This window comes from Clupea harengus, chromosome 1, assembly GCF_900700415.2.
Source record: "Clupea harengus chromosome 1, Ch_v2.0.2, whole genome shotgun sequence".
NCBI classification, from domain to species: domain Eukaryota; kingdom Metazoa; phylum Chordata; class Actinopteri; order Clupeiformes; family Clupeidae; genus Clupea; species Clupea harengus.
Genome location: NC_045152.1, coordinates 8,331,256 through 8,359,197, shown reverse-complemented (window position 1 = coordinate 8,359,197; position 27,942 = coordinate 8,331,256). Strand labels below are relative to the sequence as shown.

General features: G+C 43.9%; 1 protein-coding gene across 5 annotated transcripts; it reads right to left on the bottom strand.

Annotated features, from left to right (window-relative positions):
• Positions 1-112: 112 nt before the first annotated feature.
• Positions 113-27,942, bottom strand: card11 (caspase recruitment domain family, member 11). 5 transcript variants are annotated; one of them, XM_031566368.2, is made up of 24 exons: positions 27,810-27,942; positions 16,171-16,379; positions 14,888-15,043; positions 13,749-14,074; positions 13,114-13,293; positions 12,463-12,609; positions 10,420-10,545; positions 10,038-10,232; positions 9,554-9,721; positions 9,369-9,420; positions 9,147-9,277; positions 8,816-8,922; positions 8,665-8,708; positions 8,318-8,450; positions 7,485-7,686; positions 7,158-7,284; positions 5,545-5,785; positions 4,849-4,936; positions 4,386-4,481; positions 4,137-4,257; positions 3,822-4,004; positions 3,403-3,530; positions 2,384-2,499; positions 113-1,906 (listed from the first exon to the last, which is right to left on the bottom strand). In XM_031566368.2, exons 2-24 carry the CDS (start codon positions 16,364-16,366, stop codon positions 1,681-1,683), a joined length of 3,489 nt encoding a protein of 1,162 aa, XP_031422228.1. In that variant the 5' UTR covers positions 16,367-16,379; positions 27,810-27,942; the 3' UTR covers positions 113-1,680. The 5 variants fall into 5 exon arrangements, with proteins under 5 accessions (XP_031422228.1, XP_031422210.1, XP_031422220.1 ...); XM_031566350.2 differs by lacking the exon at positions 27,810-27,942 and adding an exon at positions 19,758-20,353; XM_031566360.2 differs by lacking the exon at positions 27,810-27,942 and adding an exon at positions 19,758-20,353 and having other exon boundaries at positions 113-1,885.

Here is a 27,942-nt window from a genome sequence, read left to right as displayed (position 1 = left end):
CAACACACTGATGCATTAGCCCTTTGGGTGGTAGCACCACAAGAAAAAGAGCTGAATTGTTTATCTTGGTGCACATGAAGCACACTTATTACACAGCACAAGGAGGCTCTGATCAGCAAGATATTTTAATATCAAAACACACTTGTTTTCACAAAGGTTTCAACACAGTGAGCATGACATAAAACAGTTATAATGCTCGTTGGGATATCAGAATGCATGTTACAATAATGGGGCAGCAGTACACCTAGCTTAGCACAGTTAGCTTTGCATAACCACATCTGTGACTAGTATTATGAAGCATATCTATTCACAATGCAAAACTTTACTATAATAAATATGTAATTAGAATAAATGTTATTACATTCAGCAATGCCATAATTTTCTGAATAAAAGTACAGCGTACATTTTCTTAAATAGGAGCATCTAGAGGATGTTTTATAATAGAATGCAAACTTGCAAAACACTACTCCACTCAACACAACTCTCATCAGGCTAGACTTAAAATCGCGTTAAAAAACTAAATCTGTGTCTTCCTGTCATTTAAAGCAGATAGAAAATGTCCACTCTGTAAATGGCTTTCCTCTTGTTTTAGTTTCAATAGCATTATTTCCTGAATAATAATAATAAAAAAAATAACATTTTACAACATTTTAAAACCTGTTTGTCTAAACGGGGCAGAAATTGCAAATGCAATGCAAAGAGGCTCGATGTGTGTAAACAAAGGCATCCAAAGTCATACACATGAAAAGGCGCAATCAATCAAGCACCACATGCTGAATTGTATGTTTAGCTGCTTCTTCAAGGGCCACTCTTCTTCCGTGGGGCACATGTTTGTAATTAGCACTACCATATGCCTCAAGGCATAAATCATCTGTTCACTGAGAAGGAGTGATAAAACGAGTAGGGACCATGTTTTATCAGGGTGGGGGAAAGCGTGAGCAAAAACCGGAAAGCACACTCTCTCTCTCTTTGTCTTTCTTTTTCATTCCCTCTCTCTCTCTCACACACACACACACACACACACAAACACACATACACACTCATTCGCTCACTCACTTATACACACTCAGTGCAAAAGAAAGATGCAATAATAAATATTTAAGTGATGTACCATCTATCACACAGGGAGACATATAAGGGCATCAAATTCAATTTATAGTTATCAGCATTAATCTTGTTTGTGGTCACTCAGCGTGATATACAACAACTGCAGAGACAATCTGCCCACAGCACTTCACTGATAGAGACCCACAAAGTGCAATGAGCTGTCCCTTATTGGGTATTACAGATAGGGGGAAAGGAGAGCTAATGTATTATTGACAATGGCATCACTTCTGGAGAACAGTAGTGAGAGAGAGAGAAAGAGAGAGAGCTCAGGTGAGAACATTTCCTTTTACGCGCTGTGAATACCTTAACGTCGGTGGCAACATTCTTCATCCACATTCTTGTCTCTTGCCGAGCAGCACACCTTTTTTTAAGGCAGCCTTTTTGGTGACGTCATTTCCTGTGAAAGCTCGCCGTGCAGCTTTCGTTCCACTCGAGCTGGAAACAATGACACCGAGTTTCAGTGTGTGTGCAGTGTGTGTCACACCTGAGGGTGGCAAGAGTGTCACACTCCGTCGCGCAGCACAGCAGCACTTCCTCGGGAGCTCAGTGAGGCCCGGGGTCGGAACCATGGGCCTACAGCAGTTCCTGCTCCACCCAGACCGTCTTCCGCTGCTCCTCCAGGATCTTGTCCTTGATGACTTTCAGCAGGTCCTCCACCGTGCTCCAGGACTCGGGCTCCACGGTGGAGTAGAGGCAGGGCAGACCCTCCAGCTCCTTCTCCTTGGCCCGGCACATCCGGAGGAACTCCTCCTCCGAGTCGATCTTCACCGGCAGCCTCCTGAAGAACAAACAGGTGGACCTGATTCAAATGACAAACGAAGGGGGGTGGTGGACAGAGGCATTTTAAACTTCAAATCGAGTCAGTTTTCATATGTGTACACCTGTACAAATGTAGCAGAAAGAGTGGCCTTCACAGTTATCAGTGCCCATTTATTAAATAGTGTCAGGTGATAATGTCAGGTATTAGACAGAAAACTAACAAAGTTAAGATAAACATGGCAGATTCGGGGCTATTACTTTTAAGATCGCCCACATTCACATCCCAATACTGCCACATAAATTCACGGCAACTCCAACAGCTTGTGTTCTGCAGTGTGTAGGGGTGTCTGTGAGATTTATGGCATATGCGTACGCCCCCTCTAACATAAATGATCATGTTGCGCATATGGCATTGCCAAATTCAGATGTGAAGCGCTTCCCCACCACTGGTGTTCCCCCCCGTCCATAAAACAGAACTGTAGGTGAGCGCTTTATGTCTCGGGAACAGATTGCACACCTTAATTTCTTGATGTTCTTCTCGCTGATTTTGATGAAGATTATGATGGGGTAAATCTCCCGACGGAGGAGGTGCTTCACACAGCCCAGGTCTGCCTCCAGCAGGCAGTGTTTATTCTGCGGGATAAAAATATACTTCACAAATCGATTCCTCGCCACAAGGAAGTAAATGTGCAAAGGACGCACAACAAAAGCAACAGACAAAAAAATCGTGTTTCTGTCTGACACAGACAAATCCTGCAGCTTAGGCACGGTTTCTCATGGAAGCATTTCCATGCGTGTGCCCCACTCTAAAAGAGAGGAAGCGTCTGTCTGGAAGGCAGGAGAATTCCTGTAGCCGTCTCAAAATCAGTCATGGTTCAATCATGTGCACTCTCTCCCCCTCCTTCCTGCCCTCCTCTCCCCAGAGATCTCAGTATTCATGCCCCATCTCTCCCTCTCCGACTGTCTCTCCTTGAAATCTGATTTGAAATGGAAACTCAGTGGTGTCTCCTGACACACTAGCAGGAAGGGCATGGTATGGAACCTATCATCTCCACACCTGCCTTCCCCCCCCCCCCCCCCCCCCCCCACACACACACACACACCGTAAAAAAAAAAAAAATGAAGCACTCGTCAACAGCTTATCCAGCTTGGCCATATCCATGCCGATTCCCCACTGAGATACATTTTCAGAACAGGGGAGAGCCATTACTTAGTCAGGTCTGAATTTACCTTCCTTTTTCTCTCCGCGCAGAACAGACGCTGGCTTACAGACTGAGCGGATCAGAGACCATAGCGCTGGATTAGATACAGCTGGGAGAGTAAAGAGCTACGGCAGAGTGGTGGGTCAGTGAGCAGAAGAAAAAATTATTCGCGAGGTATGGAGAACACTTCTGAATGAGACTTAAAAAATGAGCCTGACCTTAGCAAGGCAGTGAAAAAAGAGAAAGTTCAACGTGAAACAGAACACAGAGCTTGAGGGAGAGGTCTTTGGCGGCGCCTTTAAAGAACATTAAAGGACTGAATTCTTTATTGTACCTTAGAAGCAACTGTTTCGATATTTTCTGGAGTGACACATTCATATGTATAGCCTTGTTTCTCTTTGGAATAAATGATGGAATCTTCAATCTTCTGCTTCATTAGGAACTCCTCTTTGGACAGGACATCTACAAACACAGAAAATAGAAACAACAGAATATGTACAAAATGTTGTTGTTATTTCCTTCCACTGATCACGTCCATCACACTGGATGCACTATGTAAATGCTATGTAAAGTGTATGTATGAAGATGAAAGGCTTTTACCATACAATGACGACAGATTGGGATCATGAAAACATAAGACACCTTCATTCTCGCCATGGAAAAGTCCCCGTCACCCACCCACCACAGTGTCAGCCATTGTCCCTTGCCTGTCTACACGTAGATCAAATTTCTTCAGCAAAGGGGAACTCTCACCTGGTTTACAAATGTTAAACTCCATGGCTCCACCCAGGTTGAGAAATTTCTGAATAATAGTTTTAGCCAGGGCGTTCGGGGCGAACAAAACGGGCCTCTTGCGTTGGCAGTGGTACGAGGTGACCAGACTATAAGGTATCAAATTTAAGCTCTTCTTCAGGTCATTCTCCGGGTCTGATGCATCTGAAACGACATTTACTAGAAGTATAAGACAAGGCAGCCAGTGATCGGTATTTTATACTTCAATAACAACACTCTTTTGAGTCGGACTGACTCGATCGAGGTGAGAAGGGCAGAGTATGTAGGCCAACTCACCATCCTTCCTCAAAGTCTCGGCGAAGGGTTTGGGAAACATTGACGAGTTCTCGGCACTGACGATCCGCACCCGTTCGCTACTGTTCATGCGCTTGTACTTGTTATCGGCCCTGCTGACAAGCTGACAGGGGAGAGATGTCTTCATCTTAACAGCATACAACATGAATGTTCTGTCACCAAAATAACTCCACTCACCACCTTCTCTGACAGAGAGAAAATAAAATAACAGCAAAATAAGGAAGTAGCTACCTGCAGAATCTGACAGATGAAGACACTGGCCCTGGACAGGCGAGGGCTGGATTTGGGGTCTGGGGGAGGTGTGGACTCCTCGGGCACTAATGAGTTCTGCGTTCACACACACACACACACAAAGGCGAGAGGAAAAGTTAGCCGGCTCTCAGCTCCGATGAGACATTCTGGACACGCAGCAGAGGCTGAAAACAAACTTCTCCGGTGCCTCATCAAAATGCTCATTCTCATCCGCGCGCAGCTTCTATTGATCACTTTTGACATCACAGCGGTACAGAAACCAGCCAAAGCATCTCTCTCTGTCTGGCTCTCCTTCTCCTTCTCGCTCTCTCTCTCTCTCTCTCTCTCTCTCTCTCTTTGTCTTACCCTCTTTTTTCACTCTCTCTCTCTATCTCTCTTTTTCTTTGCCTTACTCTTTTTTCAGTCTCTCTCTCTCATTCCCTCTCACCTAACGTGAACTCACCCTGAGACCCCCACGCTGACTATCGGCCTCCTCTCGCCCCCCGCGGCACATAAGCTTCTGGATCTTCACCAGGAGCAGCTGCTGGGCTCTGCGAAGACAAACGATTAAGAAGGCCAGAGTTAAGACTCCACACTGAGATCCCCGTTATGTTTCATGGCACCTAGTACACAACTTCACAACTTTTATCCAAAGAAAGACATACTATTCAGTTGAGGAATAATGCATTTAAATTGGTAGTTCATGGGCAACAGACAAGAGGAGACATATGAGAGGAGACATGAGGTGAGGAGATTTATATCATTTTGTAGTGTGTTGTGCATTCTGAGTAGCCTCTTTCTCTCTTCAGAATGAAGCTGAACCCTGAGATAAGGGCCAGCACAAACACAAAAACAGGGACACATCCTTGGAGTGAAAAAAAGGATTTTCTTGGACAAAAAAACCCCACAAAATGTGTTTCCTTTCAGTCGTTGGTTGAGGTCATTCTCTTGCCTCCCTAACCTTACCCTTGAGACTTGAGATTTGTTTGCACTGAAGCTCAGCCCATGGCTGAACCTTGGGAAAAAAATACCACTCTTCCCTCCTGCAATTATATTTCACATTTCCTTTTTTCACATTGTTTCGTCATGCAAGTTGTTTTCACCCAAGACGGGTTCACCCAGGGGGTTGTTGTCTGGGTCTCCAAAGTCGTGAGGTCACCTGGAGTAGCTGGGGATGGTGCCTCTATCCAGGTCCTTGTCGGAGAACGTGTCGACACGGGCACACAGCCACTCGCACCTGCCCTGGTGCATGGTGTCGAGCACGTGCAGCACCTCGTCGCAGCGCACGCTTAGGGAGCAGTTGTCCGACGGCCCCGACACGTTCAGGTTGGCGCGGATGTAGAAGGAGTCCCCAGACACCAGCCTGCCTTCCTCCAAGTCTCTCTGTAGCCTCCTGTAGCCTGCCAAAACAACATTTGGGGGAGGGGAGGGGTGGGTATAGTTAACTCAGCAAGGTCCAAAGAGCTGGAATAGCACTGTCTTTGTCTGTGCAGAGCATGTTTATTTCTTCTGTCCTGGATGGTACTTCCTCATTCTCTCATATCTGCCCAAACCAGGAGAGATTTTGCAAACAGCTTCTAAATTACACCCCTGCTCTGCATGCCTTTTATGCTGCACTGTCTCTCTCTCTCTCTCTTTGTCTTTCTCTCTTTGTCTCTCTCTCTCTTTGTCTCGCTCTCTCTCTTTCTCTCTCCATCGTGATTGGTATGCTTTTAAAAAAATGACAGCAGTAATGTTTCAAACAGGCATGTTGTCTTGCTCAAGGGCACAGATATTTGTCTTCCACACAGACACGACAGCAACGTTGTCATGCTTGATTACTATCGTTCACTAAAGTTTCAGAGACAGGAAACTTGGTTAGCTCTGTGGCTGGATTGCACTGCTCATGCACAGCTACATATTAGCATGCTTATAACTCTGCACATGATTATTTTTTGCAACTTGCATGGATTCTCACCTCAGTGATATGTCATATGACATGATCTCACTGAAACAACAGTAGGTGAGGCTGCAGTGCTTTGCCGATAAATTAACTGTAACCACTAAAATCGAACAGACTCAGCTCCTGACTTTATCCCAGGTGCGGCCTCTCTGAATCATTATGACTCTCATACCTTCAACACACAAAATAAACCCTCAGCAGAATGAGCTTATCTGAAGCCACTAATACTATGTGTCTCCGTTTGAACTGAATTCCAAAGCCCCATCAGCATCTGTGGCTCAGATACTGCAGTTGATCGCCGGTGTCCCACAGTGTGTGGTCTGGTCGCCTGCAGACTCACAGAGAGCTGACATCTGAACGCATCGCCCCACCAGAGCGGCGGGGGCCGATGTAACGTGTTTAAACAGAGACGGGTGGACCTTTGTGAACGGAGCTCCCCGAGGCTCAGTGCGCAGAGCCAGATGGATTCTAACATTATGAACTCTTTGATGGAGCGAGCTGCTTTGAGGCCAACGGTGGTGGTGAGCCCATAGGTTCTCGCCGGAGATCGAGCAAGCAGGTAGGCGTTGGTGGAGGGTGGGGGGTGTTTGGGGAGAGGGTGGGGGAGTTCAAATGGCCAAGACAGCCAGCCTGAGGGCCAGCAGACCAAAGACCTGCCTTGCACTTTGAATCGTACAGATGCTGGCTGGCGGGCCCTGGTGCGACACACATGTTTCTGAAGTGTTCAGATAGCCCAGACTCTCCTCTTTACAGAACAAGCAAAGGTTTAAAAAAAAAAATAACAACAAACAGAATAAAATGCTTAGTGATGTCATGACAATAGAGGTTACCGTCCATGTTGGATCTGTAATGGAGCTGGACCGGTCCGGAACATTTCTGAAGGGTCCAGTGGGCTTCCTCTTTGGTGCAAGTGTCCAGAGGCACTCTCTGGCTCTCTCCGCGGATGCACCCCTCTAACTAACACAGGGAAAGGAGGAGGCATGTCAGAGCCCAGTGTGAAGCTATACAATCCGCACACTAATGGATGCGTGCTCTCTTCCCTGCACCAGACAGTGAAAGGCTTTCAAGCTAAATCCTGACCCATGCATTACACACATGGCTGGATATTTTACTCTTCTTTTCCCATCCTGCCAACTGCACTCTTCAGAGCTGCTCACCATTAAAAGATGGTGGCCCTCTTTCAGGCCAGCCCTCTCTGTGCTGGAGCCGGGCTGCACGAAGGACACGAAGATGCCGCTTTCGTTTCCGCCCATGAGGGTGACGTCGGACAGGAGGCTGTCGCCCTGGAGGGAGACGTCCTGGATGGGCCGCACTGTGCTGCTGATTTGTGTGAAGGAGGTGACAGAGGGACGGAACGGTCTAGAAGGATGCCAAACACAAAAACAAGCAGATGGTTCAGCAAACACACGTGTGTGTAGTTTTTACCCAAGTGAAAAATAAGACGGCAATAATGCAACGCAGCAAACAGGATGTGTATTACTTCTGTATAGTGCTCTCACTCTCTTTGGGATATGGGTAAACGGAGTTATATGACTAAATCGAATTTTAATATTGCTAAATTAGTTCGAAAAAGAGCATATAATAGATAATAATGAAAGCACTCTCCATGAACATTTGACAGATTCTGGAATAAAAGGCTTAATAGGAATTAGCCACTATAACAACAACAACAACTACTGTTAGAAAATTGCGATAACATTGTAAGAGACTTTCACTAAATTAAAATGACTACAAATGGACTGGAATTACCTCAGGATTTGCACCCATAAACATGGAATTTGTCAGCATAAACAGCTGAATACTAATTAATTTTATGGGACTTGTTCTTCCGTTACGAGCAATGCATTCACACAGCACTAAGCACACCATTTTGCATAACTGAAAAGGGCAACCATCATTTGGCAGAAATTTGTATTGAAAATGAATGGAACACCTCTCCGAAGACGTCAGCACCACAACACATCAGTTAGAGGGCAGCTGCTGTCTCTACCTTTCCAGTGAGAACTTCCTGAATATGTTGTTCACTTGCTCCAAGTCATAAGAGTCCATGCCCTCTGACTGATGAGAAGAGGACGAGGAGTGGATAGATGGAGGACTGTGCGATAACCTGTCTGTGTCCTCATCTAGAGAGGAAATATAAGTGAATAGGGCATTTCATTGCACTGTTTACCCGTGTCTTCAGATGAATTAAATTCACATAATCTCACTCAATAAGAACTGCGCTGAGAGAATGTTAGTGTGCGTTTCATGGGCAGACAGGCACGCTAAAGTGCAGACTGCAAAGTGTGGGGCTTTGGCCAAAACGGTAACTTGAAGAAAAGCAAAGTCATTATTTACCAAATTCCATGTAGTCTCCACTATCGCTGTCCACGCTGGAGAGGCTAAACAAGACATAGGAAACTGAAACACAAACTATCCACACACTCTCAGAGCCATTGCACTGTCAGATGAAAATTCTCAGGGTGTGTTCATTGCCCGGCACACTTACCTTCTTGGCTGGAATTCATCTTCACCTTCTTTGGTTCTCCTGACAAGAGAGGCATTTCCTGGTGGCTCAGGGACAGTTGACATAACGCTGTCATTACGGCATCGGAGCTGCGCACACACAAACGAACAGAGAGAAACACTGAATTGTACACTTTTACACTTCACAGTCATTTCACTCCCGTCAGTCACCTACTGTAGTTAACAAGTGAAGGATAAATGCCGACGGCTAAATAGTGTTTGGTAAGATATCCACAAGCCATATTTGTCAATTCTCCAATTAAAGGAAGCACTTGGCTTTGTTTGCCCTGTTTAATAATACAAAAAATACATACTTTGGCGAGAGTTTCTAATGCGCTGGTAGGAGTATTCGGATGGTTGCTGGCAGCTATACTGGCTGCAGTCTGAGAGGGAGCCATGTCAAAGCGAGGTGCCTCAAACAGCTCTCCGTTCGTGCTTGACACACCTATCAACAAAGATTACACCAGTTAGAGCCTGAAACTGTGTCCTTGTCTTTCATAGTTGACTTTACAGGACTTACTCCACAGTTATGGTACCTTGAAAATCGGGAGCCCTGGGCGTAGTCACAGGAGACTTGCATCGGCCGATCTGGAAGAGGATCCAGAAAAATCATAAGACATAAAAATTATAACCCAAAAATGGCTGTATATAAAAAATATGGCCACAGCACAAGAGACAGAAAAGGGTTGTGGTTGTTCGTAACCTCATGGGGAATGCTCACCCCAGCTCCCTTGAGGTTTGGTCGACGTCTGAACCGTGTTTCGGGCACAAAGAAGTTGTTGTCTACGGGAGAATCGTCCCCAGAGTCCTCGGATGGACCCTCTGCCTTGGGGTCCTGCTGGCCCAGGGCCTGTGAGATGATTGTGGACGGAATGTCTCGAGGTAAACTCTGGTGAGCATAAAAAAAATACTCAGGCACTGGTGCACACAATCACTTCAGTTATCAGAATATGTTGAGTAGGCCACTGTATCATTTGTTAGCCACATCAAATTGTCTATCTAATGTGATTTGACGTAAATATTTGAGAGAGGTCAGGTCATAACCCCATAGGTTTTCAGAAAAGAAAGCTCTAGGCATGGCTGTTTCTTGAAGCAATATGAATCAGACAACTATGTATATTTATGTATGTATGTACTATGTATGTTGGTGCGAGTAGAGTGACTGTTTTGTCTAAAGATTGGTAGTTTTGTCAATATTAAAACACCTGTTCCAGGCCATTCTCCTTAGCAAAACGCCTCAGCTTAGACTCCAGATTGACGATCTTGGCCTCTTTGCGGACAATCTCGATGTGTAGCTCATCGCTCTTCTCCTCCAGCTCACGGATTTGCTTGCGGTACTTGTCCTTGTCAATCAGACACTGGGAGAACTGCTTCTGGGCATCATCCCTCGACTTAAAAGCCTGTAATGTGCAGATAAGTTACAACAGATGGGTGAGATTAAATGGTTGGACCACTGGGATGGGTTGCTTGGGGGGCTATACCATGCTTAATTCAATTCAATTATATTTATATACAGTAGCGCCAAAACAATACAATTGTCTCAAGGTGCTTTACAGAGCCCAGGACAACAATGTCGTGTTGTGTCACCTGGTCCCTTTCCCGCTCCACCTCCTCCAGCTGCACCATGATGGTGTTCATGCGATTCTTGTACATCTCGCAATCCTTCACCAGAGTGGAACACTTCAGCTCCAGGGCCTCTTTCTCGTCCAAGTACTGTTGTAGAAAAACCAAACCAAGCTAGTTAAGATATTGGGGCAACATCATAGCTATTCAAAGTAGTCATGGTAGCAAAAATGGCTGAGTCATATAGAATAGAATAGACTTTATTTGTCATTGTGCATTAGATACACAACGAAATTGGCTGGTGCAACCACTAAAAAAAAACAATGCTTACATCCACATACACCCTTCAACCACACTAAAGCACATTAAAGCATGCTTGCAACCCCACACACTCACATATAAATATATTAAAAACATAAATAGGGAGATCATCAAGACATCATATATGGCACAGAGTGAAAGTGCAGTTGTGCTGGGTGGAGGGTAGGAGGGTTGTGTGGTTATTTAGTTCTGTGATGGCCCTGGGGATGAAACTGTTCTGCAGTCTGGAGGTGCGGGCTTTAGTGGCCCGGTAGCGCCTGCCAGAGGGTAGCAGGGTGAAGAGATGGTTTGCGGGTTGAGCAAAATGCCACATGCCCGGCAGAGGCAGCGTGTCCTAAAGATGTCGTCCAGGGGAGGCAGTGGACGTCCAATTATTCTCTCAGCAGACCTTATGACCCGACTGAGGGATTTCCTGTCCTTGTCTGTGCAGTTGACGTACCATGCAGTGATACAGTATGTGATGACACTTTCAATGCAACAGTGGTATAAAGACTTAAGCAGCTCGGGAGACAGGTTGTTTCTCTTCAGTGTAGGCAAGAAGTAGAGCCGCTGCTGTGCTTTCTTGACTGTTGCGGTTGTGCTCATCTCCCATTTCAGGTCCTATGAGAGCATTACCCCCAGGAACTTAAAGCAGGAGGTCCTCTCCACTTCCTCACCATTGATGATGAGGGGTTGAGGGTTCGCCTTTTGCCGTCGACCATGATCTCTTTTGTCTTCTTGACATTCAGGGTCAGGTTGTTTTCTTTACACCATCCTGTCAGTCTGTCAACTTCGTCTCTGGAGGCACTTTCGTTTTCGTTGGTGATTTGTCCTACCACAGTCGTGTCATCTGCAAATTTGATCACTGTATTTGAAGGATGGGTGTGGGTGCAGTCATATGTGTAGACGGAGTAGAGGAGGGGACTCAATACACAGCCTTGTGGAGCTCCAGTGCTGAGGGACAGGCTCGAGGATTGGTGAGGACCCAGTCTCACTGTCTGAGGGCGATCTGTTAAGAAATCCTTAATCCACATACACAGGCTGTAGCTGAGGCCCAGATCAAGGAGTTTGGTGATCAGCCGGTTGGGGACGATGGTATTAAAAGCCGAACTGCAATCTATGAAGAGTAGTCTCACATATGTCTCCTGCTTGTCCAAGTGTGTCAGCGTTGTATATCTGTTATAACTGTGTTAACAACCATGTGAAAGGCAAAAATGTGTGACAGGCTTATCACTATATTTGGTAATGAAAGCCCTTTCTGAGCGGATGTTTTCTAACACATTTGAGGCCTGTTTGTTCCTCTGTCCTCTGAAATTTGACACGTCTGTCGCCTAACATGCGCTGCTAAAGGGTTTAGTGGAGGGAGCCTATGTGTCATATGTCATGTTTCCCCTTCCACTTTCTTTCAAGAGTTATATCTTTTGAGCCAACAAGATTGGGTGGTGGAGTATAACAAAAACACTTGCAGATTGGATTTTCAACTTTTCAGGGGGGGCGGGGGGGGATTCTCAGTGTATATTTGTATGGATATTAGCATTAGCAGTATTTTTTTTAAATGAAGCTCATTCTTTTATTCTCTTTCTCAGTTTATTATTAACACTTTTTTTTCAAAACAACCCAAATAAACTGATGAATACAGTTACCACAGTGTCGCTATTGCGCCTCCATTTAAGTGTTGCTAAGTCTGCTGTATGTTCCTATCAGTCTCTTGTGTGTTGTGACTCCCTTCTCACACCTACACAGCTGTGTAAGTCCCCCCGGGCTCACCTTATCTCTCAGCTCCTCAGCCTGTCGCACCTCCTCGTGCAGATTATAGAGCCGGTTGACCAGGTCCTGCCGATCCTCCAGGGCCTCCTGACGATCATGCTCCAGGATGTCCAGGATGGCCTTATCAGAATCAGGCAGAGGCCCTGGCTGCAACACACACACACACACACACACACACACACACGCCTATGTTTGACTGTGTCAGTTACCAGACTACTGAACAGATTGGCTTTAGGGTGTAGAATTTAACCTGTGACTTCATACAATCTCTATATACAATCTCTATCTCTTTGTCTGCTTTGTTGTTATATGAGAGTTGAGATACAGGTGTAGCAGTTCTATAGAAAGGCCATCCACATGCAGCCCATATGACAATACTTCAGAGAAAGAAAAAGTTACAATGACTTCAAAGGACAATTTCATTTCTCTAGTATTTTTTTTTTTAAACTTGTGTTGCTGCCCAGATGCATTGTCACGATGTGTTCATTTGTCGGCTTCTCATTTAGTGCTGACACAATGTCACTGCGGGATTAGTGTCTGGGTTTTTCCTACGGCGCCGGCAGCATTTTTTCCTCTGACCTCCCCTACTCTGATTGTGCCGCCACTCATTACCCGTGAAACGGCGTTCCTGTGCTGTCTTGTGGGAGTTACCTGGATGATTGACTGCAGCTCTTGAAGTTTGATTTTCAGCATGTCGTTCTCTCGCTCCAGCTCAAAGATCTGCTCTTTGCGGGGACGGTTCTCCATGTCGTTTTTCAGTTTCAGGGACTGCTTTCTCTCCATCGTGCACTCCGCCTCCACCTTGTTCAGCTTGTGTTTCAGCTGATCAATCTGCGGTGGGAAGCAGAGGAGGGCCAGGCCTCGATGAGCACTAGTACTTGGCAAGACAAAAGAATGATTTGCATTTTCAAACTATATCTTATTTTGTCATGTGTCGTGTGGCCACTGAGGACGGTCTGTGGTTGAGTGGAAGTTACAAGAGTTCAGTACCTAGAAAGGAGCTACAACGAACAGACCAAGGATTTCAACTGAATATGGAGGGACAGGAAACATCACCAACAATTGTGGTCTTACCAGCTATTTTGCAAAATGCAAAGGCAAAATAGCTTCATGTTAGATTTGTTCATTTCATGTGTTTAGTGCATTGAATGAAAAAAATTATCATCACATCTGGTTACTATAAGCCAGCAGAAGTGAGACTTATTTGGTTGCATGCTTTGTTGTATGCATGTGATACAGATACATTACTCCGTTTGAACCCACTTAAACCCACCCACCCCCCTGACCTCCAGTTGAAGATCACGACTCCTCATGACGGCCATGTTCTTCTCCTCACTCAGCTGGGCGTAGCGCATGGCTAGCTTGTAGTTCTCGTCTTTGACCTTCGTTAGCTCGTCGTTGTAGTTGTTGCGTTCTTCTTTCATCTTATTGTAGCGCTCCTGGAAGGAATGCAGCTCCTGGTTAGCCAGACGCAGCTTCTTGTGCTCGTCCTCCAGCGTGCGACACTTGCCCATGACGTCCACGCGCTGCACATCCTTTGCCTTGGCCTGCTGCTGGAGCTTGATCACCTCATTCATGAGGAACTGGGTGAGACCCTCCTGACCCTCCTCCACTGCAGAAATGGGGAAAAGAAGAGTCTGTGCTGAGTTTTGCTTCAGTGTGAGTTCACGCAGAGTAATCCCTGCCGCCATGACGAGAAGGCAACAGATAAACATATATCAATGAGGCCCTTTTGTCCTTCTCCAAGAAAGACATACAGCTTATCTGGTGGACATGGTAGTAAAACTAGAGATAAAGTGAAAATATATGAATATCAGGTTGAATAACTATATAAATATCAGGTTGAATAAATATGTTTGAACACAAACAATTCTGCAAACTCAGGGAGGAGATGGAACTCTCTGCCAGGTATGAGTAGTCACACATATTGTGTTAACAAAATATTTTTTACTCATAATGTGTGTGCATGTGAGTGTGCATGTGAGTGTGTGTGTGATTGTGTGTGTGTGCGTGCGTGCGTGCGCGTGTGTGTGCGTGTGTGTGCGCGCCTGTGTGTGCATGCGTCAGTGAGTGTGTGAGAGTGCTAAAAGGACAGACACCCTCAAGCAGAGGAAGTAACCATGGCATAAACCCAAGCTGAGATGTCAACAGAGGAACAGGAAGTGGCCCAGCGATGAGCACAGACCAAAAAAAGAAACATGCGACGCAGACAAAGCCCAAACAAAGACAGACAGAAGGTCTGATGTCCCACGCATAAACTCACGTCCAGCCACAAACAGAAAGATTCAGTAAAAAGCCCCTCTCAACAGGTGATACATTCTTCGAAATCTACTGAGGTCGAGTGAGATGAACCCCTTTAAAAAAACATTCACGTTTTTTTGTTTTGACTTTGTTTTCGTTTTCAGATTTTAAAAAAGTGACTCACTGGATTTTGATGACTCACCGACGATGGTAGAGAACCTGCGAGTAGGCTCCTTCCCGGTGACCATCTTGTAGAGGTCAGGGTAGTAGAACTCCAAGCTCTCCAGAAATACGACATAGCCCCGCTCACCCTTCCTCCGCAAAATATCCAACAGCCGTCCTGAGAAAATAGATATGATTTGAGAAATATCCCACAAACACACATTTTAGCACTGAACACATCACTTTTCCCTTCAAAGCCTATGTTTTTGTGCATCTCTTCCTGGCAACTGAAACTCATGAGCAAATTTTAAACAGAGAAACTTGGGAGGGAGAGAAAGAGAGATGCTTTATTTACAAAGCCGCTAGGTGACTCAGCACTGGTACATAATCACAAAGAAGTGGCATAAACAGCGGCGGGGATAAATTCACATTCTCGTAATCCGGCGAGGCTGTGTTGTGAGCAAACACACGGAGTAACTTGCGAGCAACATCCCTGTCATCCATTTAAGCAGCGGGCACACGCGGGTTTGAAAAATTACACAAGAGGCAGGGAGAAGGGCTGCCTGGGAGAGAAATAACCACACCAGTAGCTTACCAGATTAAAAGCTTCCATACATCATCACATTACACAAGTGGAAAAGCATGGTGAAAGATGAGGTGACTGAGTAACTGATTGATGGCATGATTTGCATGTAAATGTTTTTGGAGCAGAATTTGCATTTTTATATTCCACGGTGTGTAGTCCTTTCTGACACCCTCTTCCTAAAGAATATGAATGGCTGTGTGTGTGAGTGTCTGTGTGTCTGTGTGTGTGTGAGTGTGTGTGTCCTCCCACATGTGAACAAAGTCAGTCACAAACTCATCCAAAAAAACACTTGTATGAAAGAGGAATAGAGAGAAAGAGAGAGGGTGGATAGAAAGAGAAAAAGAGAGAGAGAGCAAATGTGAAACAGACGGACGAAAAAAAACAGAGCTGGATGGAAAAACAAGAACAGGTGAAACAGAGTGACAGAGAAAGTGAAAAGACGAGTGAGATGGAATGAAAAAAGTGAGCCAGAAAAAGGCATCAGAGAGACAGAGAGAGAAACAATAACAGAGATATTAGAGGATAAGACAGAGGGACAGAGCAAGACACAAAGAGACAGGGGGCAAGAACAATATGCAAGGGAGTTGACACACAGACAGACATACAGAATGAACAAGGTTTTTTAAAAAGTGTGTGTGTGTGTGTGTGTGTGTGTGTGTGTGTGTGTGTGTGTGTGTGTGTGTGTGTGTGTGTGTGTGTGTGTGAGAGAGAGGCAGTACCTGCTCGGTCCACTTTGGACACCAGCAGAAGTGAGCGCAGCACCTCGTCCTCGTCCTGCTCATCGATGACTTTGCACTGCCTCAGGTAGGGAGTCAGCTTGTTGGCGTTGATGTAGCGGCTCAGGATGTAGCGGTTGTTCTCCACGTTCTCCCACAGAGCCTCATCGTCATCCTTGATCGAGCCTCCGTTCTCCATTTTCTCCTGGACCCTGTGGGTTTCACCCCAAAAAAAAGAAAGAAAGAAAGAAAGAAAGATGGGACAGGGGTTTCAGTTGGCTTCCTGCTACACTCGCACACTCTGTGGTCGGGCCTAAAAGTCAACCCAAAGAAGGCAGAAGTAAAGGGGAAAAAAATGTAAAGGGGAACTTTTGATCTGGTATAGATGACAACTTCCTTAATTGGTTTCACGACATTTTCTTTTTTTACACACACACACACACACACACACACACACACACACACACACACACACACACACACACACACACACACACACACACACACACACACACGCACACACATATATGCATGGTGTGCACACTTGAACATACACATGATTAAATATATGACACATTCACATTTGAATAATGAAGCGCTGACACACCACCTTATATATCATCATCATTATAACATCACTGAAAGGGACATTAGCCTCTCTCCTTACGCAACCGCTCATCAACTGTGCAATGATCTCTATGATGACACACGTCTAAGCTGTTGACAATTGCCATCAGAGGTGTCTGGTTTTATCCACCATCTACAGACAACACCCTCACAGGTGGTTGTCAGCCTTTCACACTCTCAAAGTCACCCCTTGAACAGAGCCCCTGAAACAGTGCCTTGTGTGCACGCCGCGTGCAATTAAAACGATCGAATCAACACCGGGGGAGTGCAGCCCTAATGCTGAGGATGGATGATGTGTGTCTGCTTTGCTTCCGGGGCCCATTGGTCGCCCGCTGCCTGGCCCTTTGCATATTCACACAGAGACAGCGGCGGGGCCAGAGGGGCAGGTTTGCTCACCTTTGACAGCATAATCCCTTCATTGTGTCTAACAGAGCCTCACAGAGCTTTGCAAATGAAACCCTATCTGATACTGCCCATTTGCCCACACACACAAGTCTTTGCATAGAGACGAACACAGTGTGTGACAGTGTCGTTTTAGGTCTGACTTTAACTAGCAGCATCAAAAATATATACGGGATGGCACATTCAGGGGAAGATGGTTGTCTGCGCAGCTTTTTTTCTGTCTTTCTTGAGGGCTTTAAATCCAATGAATTCATCACATTCATGTTCCTGATTTCTTTATAAAGTCTGAAGGACATTTACCAGGGCAGGAATACACCAATACTGAATCAAAAGCTATATAATGGGATTCTATTAAGATGAGGAAAACATTTGACTTTGTGTAACGCGTATAACACATGTGTAAGACGCAGATGTGTGCAACACTTCTGTGTAGCTGTAAGGCTTTCTTCCATTATATCTGTATCGTGATAACTTTTTTAGGGGCTGGGGACATTGTCCATGACCAAAAGAGAAACTCTGGAAGTCCAAGATCCTTCAGCCCACTTTATATGCCCTTTGGATTATACCACTTTAATAACACTCTGCCATTCAAAACGAATGCCACCCATTACTTTAAGGGAGACTTTAAAAAGTATTTTCTACTGAGGCAATCAAAAAAGCCAGCAGGAGGGAACCTGCAAGCAAACGAAAGAGTGCTGAATTTTGATCTCAGATCTGAAAGGACGCGCTCTCGCTCTCCCTTCTCACTGCCAAGGCCATAGCAATCAGACACGGGCTCAGGCTCAGCTCAGGGCAAGATCTGCCTCTCGAGACTCAGCAGAGCTTTAATGAGTTTCACATATTTGCTTTCTGACTGTCATTGTTGTCTTTGGTTGTGGGTTCTGATCATCCCAATGGGTGGAAATAGCTGAGGGACACAGAGGGTATCTCCCTTTACCAGTTTTCTAACTAAACTGAAGACTGATTTACAAAGAGAGTGAAAGTTCACTGAGACACAACACAAGACTCGGTCTATTCATAGTGTCCTACACAACTACTCCCCGGCTATAGCTACACACCTTTCCTTTTGCCATTTCTATCACATGCAACATTACAAACACTCTCATGTGCTCTCTCTTTCTCTCAATCTTTTCATTTTCTCTCTTTCAGTCTGTCTCTCTCTCTCCCCCCACTCACCACACATTTATTCACACACACACACACACACACACACACACACACACACACACACACACACACACACACAATTCCTCCGCCTTCATCATCTACCAGAACCAAGCTCCCCCCCTCATTTATTTTTGAGTCAGTGACTAATAAGCGCTTTCTCCACTTCCCCTTCTCACCAGATGTTTGGGAGGTGCCTCTCAGGTCTGCTAGTTCAGAGAGCATTAAGAAGTTGGTAGAACGCAGACGTCCCCACAAAGCCCACAGGGTCTCCCACTCACTTACTTGACCATTTAAAGCAGGGGTGGGCAATTAATTTCCCCAAGGGGCCACATGAGATAGTGGGACTGTTGTGGAGGGCCGGACCAATAGGCTGAACTCAATTCTGCTCAATATAAGTTGTATCTCTTTATAAAAAAAACATTACATTGTATGGTTTTGATTAACTGCTACTGGTAAGAGTAGATGTTACATTTAGGCTATCAAAAAAAATTGGTGCAGGCATAGTAAAAATGCCAACATTATTTAATCAACATTTAATCAACATTCACCAAAACGATTTTGAAAATGAGCATGTTTTTGCAGTATTAAAGGTGTTCCCAGACGATCAATAAACATGGCACACACACACACACACGAGAGCAAGCTTGCAATGCAATAGTATACAAATTAATAGTAATATCAATTTTTATCAGCGCAAATGGTCGCAGTGACGCACACACGCACGAATGTAGGCCTACGGAAATAAAAAAAACATCCCGCGTATTATACGGTTACTTGCCAAAACAATAGAAGACATTTCTCCAAAATACCTCTTTTTAACGATTTTGTTGCCGTTTAGTTCTTCACGCAAATGCGAAGCAACTCAGCAACCCACCTTCTGACTTCAAGTTTCAATGACTTTCAGTTACGTTAAATGACCGGACTACTTGCGTTGCGGAATGATATGAAAGATGTGAATTATAAGCACAAAACCCGTTGCCAATGACAGCAGTCATACATTTTTGAATATAAAGAAATTACAGACCTGCGAACGTTGGGATGGCCCATTCAAATCAAAGGAACTTTTTGGAACATTCTGAAGAGCCGTATAATAAGTACAGGTTTTACGTTTGATTCCTAATTTACAATTGACCTCCGCGGGCCGCACAGGGTCAGCCAAAGGGCCGCAAATTGCCCTTGGGCCGCACTTTGCCCAGGTCCGATTTAAAGATTACCATGATGAAAAAGCTCCTCTGGGGAACCTGACAGGTTAACACATAGCGTATGGCATATGCATAAATTACTGTAAATGCTGAAAAAACAGGTTGAACAACTGTTTTGAATGTGTGCGTGTTGGTGCCGTATCGTACTCCCACCCTCCATGTAAAATGCAGTCCTCCTTTCCCTCTCCTCACCTCTTAGGGCGCGTGTCCATATAGAGTTTCTCTCAGGCAGAAAAGTGCTGGCAGGGAGATGGGGAGCGTTTCACCCCAGCATTTCATCAAAAAGAGCACTCCCACACCACACATGGGTTTCCTCTCTATGACAGCAATATCTTGACAACATATGACGACACCGGCACCTTTCTGAAAAGTTTTCACAACCAGAAGTACTCAGAGCGCACACAGGAAAAGGCTGGTGCTCTGAAAAAAAAAATACACTTTTTCTCTAGGCATCCGCGTACCCTCTCTTATCATTCAGAACAACTGAAAAAAAAACACAATATGGACACTCAGCTTAAGTGATGTTGAAGAGGTGCGTGAAAAAAAAGGCAAAAAAACGGAAGTGCACACCTCATGTTCCCTCAGCCTGATCTGATTTTAGAACAACCACAAACCCACTGGATGCCTATAGCCAATGGGCTGCAGCTCTGCTGTTTCGCTGTACAACTTCACGATAACACCGCCAAGCTTTAGGGTGTGAAAGTAACACACACAGTAGAGCACTGCATTCATGTGTGCCACCAGACCCCCCACCCCCCCATACATATGTGCTCTCACACATGCACACACGCATACATACACACACACACACACCACTGTTCCTTCATCCAGGGCCCATTTAACTTAATGGGCTTGCAGTGTTAAACCTTTGACTGAAAATTATATATAAAGCTAAATACAACCATAAGAAGAAAGAAGAAAAGGTGAAGTGTATTTGAGTTAATTACATGTAAATGATTCTGCTTAAAAAATACAGTCTGACAGCTTCCGCCTTACTTAAACTGTCCTTCTCTAACACTGACTAAAACGTACGTTAGCATCAGGACTAAAAACTACACTTAGCTGCACAAACAAATGGGTCTCTAACTTCTAATTTATACATTTTCTGCAGTTGTTTGAGGTGAAAGAATCATTCATAAACAGTCAACAAACTTTGAAAGGAGAGTTCACGCAGGCACTTTGTCTTTTCTCACAACACGTTTGTTCTTCATTTTGAAAGACCGACCAAGGAGCCACCATTTCACGTGCCAGCGGCAGTGTCTTCCCCAACTACATCACATCACAAGTCTGTACAGCGCAACCCACCAAATACACACACAAACGTCTGATTGATCATCCACACCATGCACACGGTACACTGTGAACCCAACAGGGACACAATTAGGCAGCCTGCCAGCCCTCTTTAAATCCTGTGCACTCTCCTGAAGGAGCTACGGATGCTAAATTGATTTACCCACGGTCCCACAGGGGCCGAGTTGCCTGTGTGTCCATCCTTGATATTTATGCGTACAATAGATATGTGACTGGACTACACTGAGGCCTTAGCGCAAACACATTAACCTACATGGGACTGTGACAAAAGAGTGTGTGTTGAAAGCAGCTAGTATTTACTGCATGTGTTTTCTTCATGAGCATTTGGAAAAGAATATGAAAGCGACAGGGGAATAACATGAAATGCTGCTCTCTCTTCATTCTGCCAAATATACCCTTCTATTTTGGGTGGTTTCACAACGTTTGACAGACTTCATAGCCTGGTCCTGACAAATGACATCTCAGTTCAGTTTGCACTGGATTAAAGTCAGAAGACCTTAAAATGAAAAGAGTTTGGTGTCCCAGACTTTCTGTCCAACAAGCGAGCGCGTAAAGGGGTAGGGTTATGTGACGAGATCGAGAGGCTTTGTGTTTAAAAAATCAAAGGTGCTGGAGAAGAGTTCTGTCAGTGCCCACTGGTTAAAGGCTAACCCCTTCACTTCATGATTAATTAATGTTCAATACTCCAAAACCATTATCACAAGCTACTGTGCCACAAAAGAAACAACAGAGGAGATTTAGCTCCTATACAATTCCAGTTCAGAGAAATTCAGATTGGCTGAGTTACAGTATCCTATCTTAACTGATCTGTTGCCTGCAAATCCTTCATAATATCCCCCACTGATAGTCACGTAAACTGTGATCTTACAGTGAAACCTTTTTCAAGGTAACAACAAGAACTACAGTTTATTTTATAACAGAACTAAATGCCATAGAATTCTGGTCAGAAACTGAACACTAAGGTGTCAGCTTCAACACTAAACCATGACGTGGGCTCCAGGCTGAATTGTCATTTGGCTCAGTTGGGAGTGCAACTCACTGTTAAAAACTGAAATGACTTTTGAAGATAGACACAGAGATTGGAGCCTGTGATCAAAGAAAGAGTGCACGAGCTAAATTATTTGCTCCTTCCATTTAGAGGCACCTTATTCATAGGGGAATGACAGCTGAAATGAACAGTGTATGTGACTACAGTTGATGTTACAAAAAACCCCATTCTTCTCTTTCTCTGAGATGATGGCAGATATGGGCCTTCACCTGTAACCAAACACCTAGTTCCCTCAATGTAAACAATGGAGTCTTTGTCTTATTTAAGACAATATGATGATTCTATTTCTATGATGGATGGGCCTAACACCTGACATGCTACGCTATGTTGATGTGTGTGTGTTGTTTGCCAGCTTGTGTGCGGATGTGTGTGTGAGGGGGGCGGGGAGGGGTGTATGGGGGGCTGGGCCAGGGGTGTCTGTGCGTGTGTTTCAGAGTGTTATCTCTTCCAAATAAATCCAGAGACAGCAGGAAGTTGCACAACAGCAATGAGCAGGTCGCTTCATTGCATGCTTTTGCTTGGGGCATTGTTCAGGCAAAAAACACTGCACTTTCATTTGAATATCTTAATTAAGGTAAATGTCATCCATTCTGCCACGCATCTTTTTTTTCCCTTCACTGGTCATGTTATAGTGTGCAGCTGAGGTTTCTGGAGTTCACCAGATTTCCCTGACAACCTAAACTCAGTTTAGATGTTTGAAAAACACTACACTAAAGCATTAGTTTGTTCCAACAGCTTTAAATATGAGATTGAGACAGGTCAGCCTGTTCCTGGTCAGAGCTCACAGATCACAATTGCCGCTTCGTTATCTTTTAAAGAAGCACTGATGAGTGGAATATATTCTGAATTACATAAGAGATTTGAAAGAACTTGCAAATTTGTGCTGGTGATTTGGAAAATAGTTGGACATTCTGTTGCTGAAAGTTACCTAGCTCTAGCTTTGATAATGGTGTTGCATTGACCAAAAAAAAAATCTTAATTTGTTATGTACATTATATTATACAGATTGAATTACTTTACATTCACTCAAATTAGAGGGTAAAAGTAGGGTTCACCTAACTAAGAACTAAGACCAAAGCAAAGAACCAAGCCAACTTCAAAGAAGTGTAAAAGCAGACACACTCACTGTACACTGTTCAGAAACAGATCATTTGATCATTTTGCTAAATCTCTTAGGCTGTTTTCACACTTGGTCCATTTTCCTGGTCCAAACTCAAATGTGATTATCCCCCAGCGATTATCCCCCTGCCTCGCAGCAACGCAAAGCCCATTGTTTTTCTACCTTTTAACGCATTTTCTTCTTTACTCTGCCATTGGAGTCTATAGCAGCCCCCTACAAGCTGCCAAACAAGAAAGAAGGTAATATCTCAGCAACACTTTGATGTATCAAAACCAGACTTGGTACATTGACTCGGGATCCCAGGAAGCACAACAAATGTAGGGGTGCTGCCATAAGAAAAAAAAAGCATTTTGGCTAATAACAGTTCATGTGTTTGCCTTAAAAAATAGGAGGTCCCAAGGTCAACATAATTGATGCAGCCAAACTAAACTTGGCTCAGATGATCTTCAGACCAAGCCTCCCAAAAACTATCATTTGGATTTCAGATTTTCAAAACAATTTGTCCATTACAGCTAATCGAAATTGGAGGCGAAGCCACCAAACAGGAAGTGAAGTCATATCCCAAAAACTGTTTGATGTATTGACAGGAAACTTGGTATACGGACTCGAGATCCATTTCTGAGGTTATTTTTTAGTGTCTTGATCCCAATGATGGGATATGAAAACCAAAAGCATGTGGCCGCCATATTGGATAAAAAACCTTAAAAGATTTTCAGTGGCCACAAACCCTGTCGAGTGTCGAGTTTTTATTCTTTTAAAACATTCATCTGTTACAGCCTTTTGAATTTGACCAAACAGGAAGTGAACTCATATCTTAGCCAATCTTTGGTCAATTAACTTGAAACTTGCTGTGCGTGCTTACAGCCATGCCCTCAACATAATGACATCAAGTTACCATAGCAAATCTGGCCTGTCTGGCTGCTTGGTCCCCTCATTGTTGCTTGCGCTGCTTATATTTTTTGGGAGAATTTGAATCCATCAGCGATCATAAATTACTTCCTGGTTTCTGATCTGATAGCTTTCACACCAAATACGAACCCCATTGGTGTTCACATGAACCGTACCCCAGACCCCAGTTTTCTGGAAGACTCAGGTGCAGTCCCTTGGTGCACACCTGAGTTCGAAGAACAGCTTTTGCATCATCAGAATGAACCGAATTAACAACTGTTGGCCCTGGTCTGCACCAAAAGCTCTAGTGTGAAAGAATCTTTTATATAACCTCGTCCAGCCTCCTATGTAATAAGACAATGTGTTGAGCATATTTGGCCCTGTGTAGAAATGAGAAACAAAAGAAACAAGAGAGCTTGTGCTGGATTATGATTTTGGTCAGGTAGACTGTATAGCTAACACAGCAAACAGGACTACTGGACCTTTTCAGTTGTGTCCATATTACTAGCCGACCTTTCAACTTACCAGTGCAAGTCTAGAAACCTAGAATCCTGGTTAGTGTGTAATCCAATAAAACATTTAATGGTAATGACCAGCATGTAGCAACTCAACACACAACCTCTCACATAGCAAGCCCTATTTACACTCAGCCTCTTTTATGTAATAGTCCTGGCAATGTTTTGCTTTGGATTTGCTGGGCTGAAAACAGCTTAATGAAAAAGTGTTGCAAAAGTGGGCCAAGAAGGCGATATTGCAATAAAGCGTATTGAACTTATTTGGCCACTTCATTACAATCTTAACTCGGTAGACTGGGTGAATGCATTGCGTTCTACAGTGGTACAATTCCCATAACCCTCTGCTTCATTTTCTATTAAAATCCTCATGGTAGTTTGCTTTGGTGACGAATTTGCAAACACGCAACCTAAGGACCAGCTGGTAAAATGGCTGACTTATCGTTAGGATGGGTTGCAATGGAACAAATTTCTTTGAATATATCTTAGTTTTCCTTCAAGTACATTTCTTTCAAAATATTGACAAAATTGACATTTTTTTTTTTTGAAAATACAAAACTTGGTTCTGAGGTATGACCTTGATAACACTGGAAGTGGCGCAGCAGCCCAAAAACACCACCCAACAAGTTATTTTTTAAATCTTGTTCCTAAATTAACTGAATTTCATGAGAAAATCGTGACCTTAATAACATTGTGGGCTTTGTGTTAAACCCCGAGCAGTGTTATACTTTCACATGGGTGGTATGGGCCAGAACACATGAAACCCACTGACTCACATAATGTGGGACCAAAGACCTTCCGTGCATATCATACTTTCAGTAATATAGCCTATGAAAATAATTGATTTTGTACTTCAGCAAAACACTGATGTATACGAAAGTTCAAGCAGCCTTTGCTTTCGTGGACGGAATTCCTTCTGTAACTTGCTGACTCACTGAATGTATAGAAACCACAGCCTTATCGTGCACATCATACTTCCCCTTGTCTACCTTGTCTTGCCTCATATAGCAGAACTGTTATGTGGACAACATGAACATTCAATGGCATGGAATGATCATAGTGTAGCGCATTGTGTCTTTCCTGCCACAAAAGCATACATGTTGGCCTAGGATATCTATTACATGGACAAAATGACTTGTCAATGAAATGGGTTTATTTTGTCCACAAAGTGAGAAGTGCCTTCATCCTTTTGTCCACAAAATGAAAAGCTCATGATTCATCCCTGTGGCTACTAGAGCTAGGTAATAAATGGGTCAGTCTTTCAAATCATGGCTCTAAGTGGGGGACCAAAGAGAAGGTGCAGAAACTGGCTACTATTTTGCATGCAGTGCACAGAAGACACCTGTATTACACATTACAGTTTATTAAAATGACATTTCTATTAACCTCTCCTGTTCCCATGGACACACAGACAGGCTGTGACTGAAGAAAGCCTTCTCCAGGGAAAGCAGATGGCGAACGACTCCTGCCCCCTTTATAAACGCACACACACAAAGGTCTGCTGCATTAAAAATGAGAAGTCCTTGCACTGGCAGGTTTCAGATTAGTTGAACTGCGGTTCATGTCATAAAGGCTAGCTGGTGCCGTGATCTCCAGTCCATTTTTTTGGAAGGAATTCATTCCGTATGAATGCAAAGTTCAAGCTCAACTAAATCTTGTATTATATTGTATGCACTCTCTAGGATATGGTATGGTATAATTAATAACGTCAAACAAATTGTAGCCTAGGCTACTTGTCATTAGACGGATAACTGAAACTTTACACATCTCAAAATGACCTGACAAAATGACCTGACTGGTTAAAAACAGCGACATGAGTAATACGTGTAGTGCAACAAGTTTAAGCCAACATAGTTTTAAGCGTTCATCTATTTGCGGTTGTAAGTTAGTTGCCCCTGTAGATCTGCAGCGACTCACTGGAACCCTTACTCTACTCATTGAAAGTATTACTTGACAGCAAAACGTCATATTCAAAGCCATTTACAAGTGAGCAACTCTTTCACTTTGACATGCCTAAAGACCAATCCTGAACAATTACACGCACTCCCCGTGATTTTTAAAAGATGAACACACAAATTAAATATAAGGGAGACCGGGTACAGTTGTAACAAGGGGACAGTTTTTCACATGATTCATGATTTCACATGTGTCTAACATTATGTGATGAAACTCACAGACAACATGTATGATGGCATCAGCATGCTTTCAAAAGTTTTATCGGTCAAATTTGTAACTTTCAGACTGCACAATTGTAACAGGTGGTTGTGATCAGTGATGTATAATTATTAGCTGCATACAATGTGTTATATTCCAATTATCTTATCAAATATTAGGAGAGGCCGGCTGGGGACAATTGTAACAGTGTAACACAGTGTCACTGCTAGCCCACAATCTGATTAAACCAGCAAGCAGCTAGCAGGTGAAATAGGCAGAGATTTGACATGCAAATGAAGCTGGTCAAGTATGATAGATACAATAGGTGTAATAATAAACGGCTAACCCTGTTTTACGTAAAAATATCTCTTACATATAGACACATAGTTTAGGTTACTGGTTTAAGAGAAACTATTGTATTCATCGAGATGCAGACTACTGGCAGCAAGTTGAGGGCAACTGGCATTTTGAAACAAACGCTGTAAAAACTACAGCTTACAGAAAACCGTTGTCCGCCGCTATTTTAGTTTGAATAATGCATGGCTGTTGCCATACATTTTACTTTAACCCTTCAAAACTCGAATGGCCAACTGTTACAACTGTCCCCAATTCGGGGACGGCACTCACTGCTTTTAGATGAAAATCAAAGAAAATGTAAGGCGCATGTGCTTGAATTAGTTAAGTAGCCTACATATAGAGACGAGGAGTGTATGTTGCATATAGGCCTATTTTTTAAAAAGCTGCCACTTATGCAAATTTGAGCAATACGACAAAAAGTAGCCTACAAGAATGCAAAAAGTGTTACAACTATAGGCTACCCGTTCTCCCCATCACCGTCATTTCTCTCAGTTTGAAACATTGCTTTATCAAATCCACTTAAAAGACACTTCAGTTCCTCTACCGTCACCGTGACAAATTCTGTAGTCAAGACCGTGCTGCTGATACCTTGCTGGCGTCTGTTTACAATCTGTAGGTCATTTGGTAACTTATAAACATCTCCACTTGAGGATTAATTTATCTCTTTCAGCACCCGATGTGTGCATTTAGCCTATTTGTTCTGACACTGTACCAGAGAGAGCATCCAACCATAACCGTTTTCCCTGGTTGTAACAGACGGCTTTAGCGCTGAACTTTCAGCAACTTGTCAGACAAGTTTACAAAAGTCTATTAAATATTTAGCTTGATTCCCACACAAAACAGACATTGTTTACCTGTTAGAGGATCAACCTCTGGACACTCAGCTCAACAAGTTCATTTCGGGCGAAGAAACTTTCAGACACTGAAACTTTAGCGGAGGGCACCGTCCGTCGAACTGGATTAACTTATTTCAAGTACGACACCTGC